Below are 10,000 nucleotides of genomic sequence, written 5' to 3'. Positions count from 1 at the left end.
ATATATATATATATAGCGGCGTAGTACACTTTGGTCTCTATATGTGTATATATATATGTGTGTGTGTATATATATATGTGAATATGTATGTGTGTATCTATATATATGCAAGTGTATGTATATATATGCATGTGTATGTATATATCTATATGTGTATGTATATATCTATATGTGTACGTATAAAAAATACAAACTGGGACAAGAACGCAAACCATTTAGATGGCGACACAAAAAATACGGATGGGACATTCGAAGCCTTCAATCTTCAGTCAAGAACTGGATCATCTTCGCAATTTCGACTGATTAATCTTGAGATTGCTCCAATCTGGCCAGCCCCAAGCTTCGAATGTATACAAGCTCGAATGTATACAAGCTTCGAATGTATACAAAACAAGGACAGAAAAACGGACGATGTTACACAAATATGAATACAAAAATAATACGTAAAAACAATAATAATAATAATATTAATAACAATAACAGGACATCATGAACAGGCGTCTTTTGACTAGGAAGAATTAAGCTCAAGTGGCGTGTTAGGAATGTGCCTTGGGGCAGAGAAAAAAAAATGTTGGTGTTACCATGACGGCTGCTAGACCCAAAAGGCCAGCAGTCTATATGTGTATGTATATATGTATGTATATATGTATGTATATATCTATATATATATATATATCATCATCATCATCATCATTTAACGTCCGCTTTCCATGCTAGCATGGGTTGGACGGTTCAACTGGGGTCTGGGGAGCCCGAAAGCTGCACCAGTCCAGTCAGATCTGGCAGTGTTTCTACAGCTGGATGCCCTTCCTAACGCCAACCACTCTGAGAGTGTAGTGGGTGATTTTATGTGCCACCGACACAGGTGCCAGACGAGGCTGGCAAACGGCCACGCTCGGATGGTGTTTTTTATGTGCCACCGACACAGGTGCCAGACGAGGCTGGCAGACGGCCACGCTCGGATGGTGTTTTTTATGTGCCACCGACACAGTGCCAGATGAGGCTGGCAAACGGCCACGATCGGATGGTGCTTGTTACGTGCCCACAGCACGGAGGCCAGTCGATGCGGTACTGGCTACGGCCACGTTCGGATGGTTTTATTGTGTGCCACGTGCCACCGGCATGGTACCACAAGATACAAATTCCATTGATGTTCATCTATTTTGATTTGTTTTGATTTGATTTTCACTTGCCTCAACAGGTCTTCACAAGTGTCACAAGAGGAAGGTATGCACAGGTGGACTGACTACGTCCCAGGTAGGGGCCATGGGTTATGGCCTGACTAGTCTTGCCGGGTCTTCGGATGGTGTTTTTATGTGCCACCGACACAGGTGCTAGATGAGGCTGGCGAACGGCCACGATCGGATGGTGTTTGTCATGTGCCCACCGCACTGACTACAGCACTGATGGATTTCTTGTGTGTCACAGGCACTGGTACCACAAGATACAAATTCCATTGATGTTCATCTATTTTGTCTATTTTGATTTGATTTGATTTGATTTGATTTGATTTTCACTTGCCTCAACCGGTCTTCACAAGTGTCACAAGAAGGAAGGTATGCACAGGTGGACTGACTAGTCTTGCCGGGTCTTCGGAAGGTGTTTTTATGTGCCACCGACACAGGTGCCAGATATGTATATATATATGTGGTGTGTGTGTATATATATATGTGTGTGTATGTATATATATATGTATGTCGGTAACTAAACCGGTAACCCCACCAAGCTTGCTTGGTGAGGAGGGTGTTTATTGGACACCCTGCGGGATGAAAAACAAAACCTGTCAAAGGGCAGAGGAACTCTTGAGAGTCAATGGCCATCCAATAAATTTCTTAAGGATGTATCATGTGCGGGGACATAGAAATAATCGGACTGAATACCCGATCGCACGGTTAAACCATTGGGAGTGAAGGACTCCTAGCCTTTGTTAGGGCATCCTTCTAGGGGAAGGTAACTCAGGTAACTGGGATAACTCCGACATAAAACCTGCGGCTCAGTGGTTACCAATGATGTTGACTTGTTCTTCTTTTCGGATTATGGCTGCTGTTGCTTAGTGAGTGAGATTGACTCAGTGCACAGCCTTTCCTCACTTTAAAAAAAATCTTCTTGCACAGGCATTGCACGATAACAACATTGATTAAGCTTCGTGCAATGGCTATACTCGATAACGAGGGGGCAGCCACCATGTGTATATATATGTGTGTGTGTGTGAATGTACATATATATGCATGTATATTTATATATACATATATGTATATATATTTATGTATATATGTATATATATGTCTGTGTATGTATATGTATATATGTATGTATATGCATATATATATACTTGTATATATATGTATATGTATAAATATGCATTTATATATATATACATATGTAAGTATATGTATATATATATATATATATATATATATATATATATATATAGCTGTAGAAACACTGCCAAATCAGACTAGAACCTGCTGCAGCCTCCATGGCTTACCAGACCCTGGTCGAACCGTCCAACCCATGCTAGCATGGAAAACAGACGTTAAATGATGATGATGATGATGATTATGATGTAAGTATATGTATATATATTTATGTATATATGTATATATGTATATATGTATATATGTATATATGTATATATGTATATATGTATATATGTATATATATGTATGTATATGTAAATATATGTATGTATATGTATGTATATGTAGATATATGTATGTATATTATATATATATATATATATTATATATATATACATATATTTGTGTATATATTTGTATGCGTAAGTGTATGTATATGTGTATGTATATGCATGTGTGTTTGTGTTTGTTTAAGGTATTCTATTGCACTTAAAACATTTTATTGTATAGCTGTCTTTGTTGGCTGTATGGTAAACAAACAAATTAACATTATCATAATTGTGCAATAATTATTATTTTCGTATACTAAAATGAATTTTAATTTTACATAACTTTTATGTTATTCTGGAAATGTCAGGTGATGAAGAAGTCATTTGGTGATGATAAACAGAGACAGTTTTAATAAATTTAGCTTTCAGTGTTGATATGTTTATTTAGAATTTTTGCATTCTTGAATTAGCGATGTGTTCTTTACAATTTGTGTGTGTGTAGACTGTTTTCCTATGTAATATCAGCACCTACTAAGTAAAGTAAATGACTCAGAGATGCCATCTGCATGAAAAATAATAGTTAAATTAGTATTAATATATTTAATGCATGGAGCGATTAGAAATAATTATGTAGTGTGGAAAAAACAACATTACCGTATTTTCCAACATACAAGCTGAAGTAGTCTATAATATAAACATAGTGTAAGCATTCAAATATTATTGCTGTCTTTGTAAATCTTGCTGTATTTCACATGTAATTCTTTATCATCCAAAGTTGTCTTGGTGTCTAAGTCCACCTATCGTTTTGGTAAAAATGTGATTCTAAAAAGTTACCATCTTGTTTTCACTTTAAATTTTGGTGTGAAAATTCCCCATAATTTGAGGCATGGTTTAATATCACCATTTCATCTTTGGGTGCAGAGTGAAGCTAGTTGCAAGCATTTGACTTATGTCCTTGGTTTGAAAATATCTTCCTCTCTCATCTCTCACCAGCCTCTGAATCCAGGTATGGAATCATGTGCTCTGATTTTCCTCCTGATTATCCAATGAATACCCTGCTGCTATCGTCCACACCAGCAATCAGACTATAACTGTCTCTTGGAAATGTGTATGACCTGGTACTATGTATCATGCTTTTACTAATTGTTTTAATTGCCTGTATAGTTTTGACTGAAGGCGCATGGCTCAGTGGTTAGAGTGTCAGGCTCACAATCATGGGGTAGTGAGTTCAATTCCCAGACCAGGTCGTGTGTTGTGTTCTTGAGCAAGTCACTTTATTTCACATTGCTCCAGTTCACTCAGCTGTAGAAATGAGTTGCGACGTCACTGGTGCCAAGCTGTATTGGCCTTTGCCTTTCCCTTGGATAACATTGATGGCGTAGATAGGGGAGGCTGGTGTGCATGGGCAGCTGCTGGTCTTCCATAAATAACCCTGCCCAGACTTGTGTCTCAGTTGATAACTTTCTAGGTGCAATTTCATAGTCATTCATGAACAAAGGGGGTCTTTTTTATAGTTCTGAGCAGTGTGTCAATTGATTCTGTGGAACATTGAAGATGTGTCAGTTGGAGAAGAGAGGGTTGCAACAGTACGAGATTGGAACCAATTTTCAGCTGAGTAGACTGGAGTGTCTTTCTCAAAGACATAACATATCTAGGCTAAGAATTGAACTCACAATATTATGATTGTGAGCCCAACACCTTAACCAGTAGTCCTAGGTCATGTGCCAAAGCAACATCCTCCAAATCCAACATCCAGCTAAAACCATCAATGTCACTAGAAATGCTCTCAAAATGTTTCATGGTAATTCCATTTGTCTAACATTACTAAACCAGGTTTCCTCTGTAGGACCTTGAAATACTTCATATCTGATTAGGTGGTGAGAGCGTGACTGTGAGAATAAGATTAGGCTGGGCAAAGCTCAGAGAGCTCCTACCTCTGCTGGTAACAAAAGGCCTCTCTCTCAGAGTGAAAGACAGATTGTATGATGCCTGTGTCTGAAAAGCCATGCTACATGGCTGTGACAGCCATGGACATGCATAGGCTTGAAAGAAATGAAGCCAGTATGCTTCGATGGATGTACAATGTCAGTGTGCATGTTTGGCCGAGTGTAAGCATCTTGAGAGAAAAGTTAGGTATAGGACGTATCGGATGTGGTGTGCAAGAGAGATGGCTGCACTGGTATGGTCACGTGATGCGTATGGACAAAGACATCTGTGCAAAGAAGTACTGATCTATAACTGTGGAAGGAACCTGTGGTAGAGGTAGACCCAGGGAAACATGGGATGAAGTGGTGAAGCAGGGTCTTCGAACTTTGAGTCTCACAGAGGCAGTGACTAGTGACCGAGACATTTGGTGATATGCTGCGCTTGAGAAGACCCTTCAAGAAAAGTGAAATTGTAGTCAAGGCTGATGTTGGTGTGATGTAACTGGCACCCATGCCAGTGGCTTGTAAAGAGCACCCTTTTGAGCATTGGGCTTCATGGGGGAAACTAACTAAGTTCCTTTTGTGTGTTGGCCCTCCTGGAGGTAAAGTGGCTGAGTTCCTTTCGAGTGTTGGGCCTCACAGAGGCAAAGCTGCTGAGTACCTTTCGAGTGTTGGGCCTCATGGAGGCAATGGTCAAGACCTTTAGCATTATGTCATACTTCAGAAGAAGACCCATCAAGCCAAGTTAAAAATCACAGTCATGGCAGATACCAATGTCACACAAACGGTACCCATGCCGGTGGGGGCGTAAAAGTGCCCATTACACTCTCAGAGTGGTTGGTGTTAGGAAGGGCATCCAGTCATAGCAAACCATATCAAATCAGACTGGAGTCGGGTGCAGCCTTCCAGCTTACCAGCCCTGGTCAAACCGTCCAATCCATGCCAGCTTGGACAATGGACATTAAATGATGATTCTTCCAAGTTTCAATGAAATCCATGTGTGAGAAGTGTTTGAACCTCTGAGGTGCTGCTGTTGTGCATGTGTATCCAAAAGAAGGCTATTTGATTGATTAACAAAGATTCAATCATTGATAAGATTTGTCCACTATCTCAAGGCACTATCTTCTCTTTGTACATCTTCTGTCACTACTGTAATAGCCTCTGTTCTTCTGTACTAGCTAACTAAATACCACCTCCACTTATATCTACCTGACACACCAGAAGTCTGTCGTCTCTACACCGTCTTATCTCCAGATCTTGTGCTAAATACTTCACCTATTTCATCAGCATAGACAGCCATTTTATTTTATTGAACCATAAAAGGTGAAAGCCAAAGCTGACCTTGGAAGGATTTGAATTCGGAATACACTGAACTAGAACAAATACTGCAAGGCAAGGCATTCTGTTCCTAGACTCTCATGACTCTGCTAATTCACTACCATTTTCTAAAAATGGAATCTGATGTGGATAGGTTGATGCTAAGATCACAACACTGAAAGATACGGCATCAAACACATTTACTGTTGTTTGTATATTTTGCAGCTTTTTTCAGCTGAATATTCAGCATACATGAAAGTGTATTGACTGAGTATTTAGTATGCAGAACACTGACGTATGTTCCTTCAGCCTTGTTGTTGATATTCATAATCAGTGTCGCTACATTCTTTCTATTTCAATACATGTTGATCACTGTTTCATCTAGCCATTTAAGTTGAATATGATTCACTGGTAAGATCTAAGAAAATCAATACGTGTCTGTTGCATTCACCAGTTGACTTTAAAGACAAGATCTACATCTAACTATCTGATTGATTAACAAATATTAAATCAGTGACAGACTTCATCCAGTAGTTCAAAACACCACCTCCTCTTTGTACCTCATCTATAATTGCTTCTACTCGTCTGAACTAGCTAGCTTTATATTCAGATATATACGACACACCTTTCTTTCCTTCTCTCATCATCTCTTTACTATCTCACTTCACATGAATTTTATTTGGTACTTTCCTATTATCAATAGCCAATGTTTTTTTTTTACATATACTAAAGGATTAGTACCGTAAATCCTCGAGTATAGTCCGCCCTTGAGTATAATACACAGGGGATTTTTAGGGGGCTGTATCTCTGAAAAACCTAACCCTTGTGAATAATGCGCACCTCTTCTCTAACTTGAGTCAAGAAGGTCTATATAACGTCCTTGGTTTGTAAAAATGTATACGGTAACATCCTGCTGCATATGATATAACTTCAAGTTTAAACATAGCTGAATAAGATCTACAAGGCATTTTATGGGTATGTAATGTATAAAAGGTTTTATTGGAGATTAATGTACAGGTTTAAGTTCTGCTTATAAAAAACCCTAGTAAAGATCCACAGTTGTTCAAATATTTAATACTGGTATTTAATTATCTACTGTTTGCCACAGTAATGATGCAAACTGCCAATACAAACAGCAGGATGAACTATTTAGTGCTAAACTATTTAGCACAATTCGTGCATAATTAAGCCAGCAGCACCTAGTCGAACAAACACTTCTGCGCATGTGTAATACAATAATGGTGATGTTCTCAACTGTTATATAGGAACGTAAATATGTTTACAAATTGTTTTTGTACATGTTATTCTGTGTTCTGAATACTTTTATTTTAATAAATGTTGCTCACTGCAAGTTATGGATGATTCTTTTATGACTTCATTGCTTTCAGGCTTAGCTTAAGGTATTTTCGCGCCCGACATCACAAAATGTATCTGAATAAACATTGTCGGACAGCAAATAGAGACTCGGAGATTGCTTAGAAAATAATTTTCATTTTTAACCTCATATATAGTACACACTAGAGATTTTCACCTTTAAATTTTGGGGAAAAAATGCGGATTATACTCGAGGATTTGTGGTAAATAAACTACAAAACAATCACCCAGTTCCTTGGACTTGTCTCAAGAGTGTAATTATTTATTTAACCCTTTCATTACTGTATTTATTTTGAGATGCTCTGTGGTTCTTTCAATTACTTTAAATATAACAAAGAATTCAGCAAAATAACTTAGTTATCATTCAGCTAGTGTTAAGAATATAAATTGTGACTAAGGTTTGGTGGAAGATATTAATTCAAAACTTATGAAAATAAGACATTTGAACTCAGAGCCAGAGCCTGTTTCGGCCGGGTTGGTAACAAAAGGGTTAATAATCCTTTAGCAAATAAAAGATTGGCTGTTAATAACAGGAATATACATATTATTTTCAAAAAATTTGGATTAGTTGATATTATTCGAGTTATCTCCCTTTGTTGTTTTGTTCCAAATTTCAAATATGTGCTAAAGGAAATTTCTGTCTTTTCTCCACAAAGATAATTTAGTTAATCAAAGTTTTTCAATTCACTATATCATATATGAAGGGGTACGGAAAAGTTCCAGGCTTTAAGGGTATTGTGAAAGGCCTGGCTAGAGGCCCAACAATCCAAGTTCTTTTACAGGGCTTAGAAAAACTGAAGGACTGCTGCAATAAGTGTGTGAATCTGAGAGAGGAATACGTAGAATAAAATCATGATTAATTGCTCCTCTTGTATTTTCTTTTACCCCAAACCAGGAACTTTTCAGCACCCCATTGCATGTGTGTGTAATACCTCTTATTTACATATTTATTGATTAACTTTTTTTTTTTTTTCTTTTTCCCCAGCTCTTTGAGATTGAAAATGATCAAGCTGATGGCAGTTCAATTGTCCAATTTGTTGTTCCTAAAGAGTTTGCAGATGGATTTGTAAACAATAAGAAAGAATTGTATAAGTTCAAGTGAGCATCATTTATAATTTATATTCTGTTGTCGGTCTCTCTTTACTCTTTTACTCTTTTGCTTGTTTCAGTCAGTTGACTGTGGTTATGCTGGAGCACTGCCTTTAGTTGAGCAAATCGACCCCAGGACTTATTTTTTGTAAGCCTAGTACTTATTCTATCGGTCTCTTTTGCTGAACCGCAAAGTTACAGGGACGTAAACACACCAGCATCGGTTGTCACGTGATGTTGGGGCGACTAACACAAACACACACACACACACACGCACACACATATATACATTGCCAGTGGCATGTAAAAAGCACCAATTGATCATGGTCGTTGCCACCCCCCCTGGCACCTGTGCTGGTGGCACGTAAAAAGCACCCACTACACTCTCGGAGTGGTTGGCGTTAGGAAGGGCATCTGGCTGTAGAAACACTGCCAGATCAGACAGGAGCCTGGTGCAGCCTCCTGGCTTCCCAGACCCTGGTCGAACCGTCCAACCCATGCTAGCATGGAAAACAGACGTTAAATGATGATGATGATGATGCATATATATATACATATACACAACGGGCTTCTTTCAGTTTCCGTCTACCAAATCCACTCACAAAGCTTTGGTTGGCCTGAGGCTATAGTAGCAGACACTTGCCCAAGAGGCCACACAGTGGGACTGAACCCAGAGGCATGTGGTTGGTAAGCAAGCTACTTACTACACAGCCACTCCTACTCTCTTCACTTTTAAGAACTTCACTGCAGCTTGCCAGCCACATACGTTATACATCCTGTACAATCGAATGGGAGCATCTACGTAGTTGTGCATAATATAGATTTCCAAATTTAATGAACACATTCATATATTATGACCCAAGATTCCTTACGCACTGGAAAATAAACGGAACGGTCACGATTGGAATGCATTTTATCAAAGATCTTCTCGACTTGGTCAGTGTAAATCAGGTGCTATATATATACTGAGAGAGAATTCACGAAAAAAACAAAGGACAAAGACAGGTGGTGTAGAAAGCAAACAGATGTATTAGTATAATGCTCAGGAATTGAAAAAGTCTTTAACATTTCGAGCCTATGCTCTTCCACAGAAAGGAACACAGAAAGAAAAAAAATGTGTGTAGTGGTTACCGATCTATCATATATATATATATATATATATATATATATATATATATATATATATATATCATCATCATCATCATCATCATCGTTTAGCGTCCGTTTTCCATGCTAGCATGGGTTGGACGGGTCAACTGGTGTCTGTGAAGCTGGAAAGCTTCGTCAGGCCCAGTCAGATCTGGCAGTGTTTCTACGGCTGGATGCCCTTCCTAACGCCAACCACTCCGCGAGTGTAGTGGGTGTTTTTTACGTGCCACCTGCACAGGTGCCAGACAGAGCTGGCAAACGGCCACGAACGGATGGTGCTTTTACGTGTCACCGGCACGGGGCCAGGCGATGCTGGCAACGGACACGAACGGATGGTGCTTTTACGTGCCACCGACACGGGGCCAGACAGAGCTGGCAACCGGCCACGAACGGACGGTGCTTTTACGTGTCACCGGCACGGGGGCCAGCCGAGGCTGGCAACGGACGCGAACGGATGGTGCTTTTACGTGCCACCGACATGGTTGCCAGACAGAGCTGGCAAATATATATATATATA

At 39.1% G+C, this 10,000-nt stretch overlaps 1 protein-coding gene across 3 annotated transcripts in view; it reads left to right on the top strand.

The window, feature by feature from the left end:
* LOC115209440 (kinesin-like protein KIF6) overlaps nt 1-10,000 on the top strand; it is a 301,512-nt gene that overhangs the window by 2,604 nt on the left and 288,908 nt on the right. For all 3 annotated transcript variants that reach the window (XM_036500945.1, XM_036500944.1, XM_036500946.1), the window contains exon 2: nt 8,231-8,343. In XM_036500945.1, coding sequence (XP_036356838.1) covers nt 8,231-8,343 — 113 coding nt within the window. The remainder of the gene's footprint in view (nt 1-8,230; nt 8,344-10,000) is intronic.

This window comes from Octopus sinensis, linkage group LG3 (assembly GCF_006345805.1).
Source record: "Octopus sinensis linkage group LG3, ASM634580v1, whole genome shotgun sequence".
NCBI classification, from domain to species: Eukaryota; Metazoa; Mollusca; class Cephalopoda; order Octopoda; family Octopodidae; genus Octopus; species Octopus sinensis.
The sequence above is the reverse complement of the archived record's forward strand: the minus strand, read 5'-3'. Positions and strand labels throughout refer to the sequence as shown.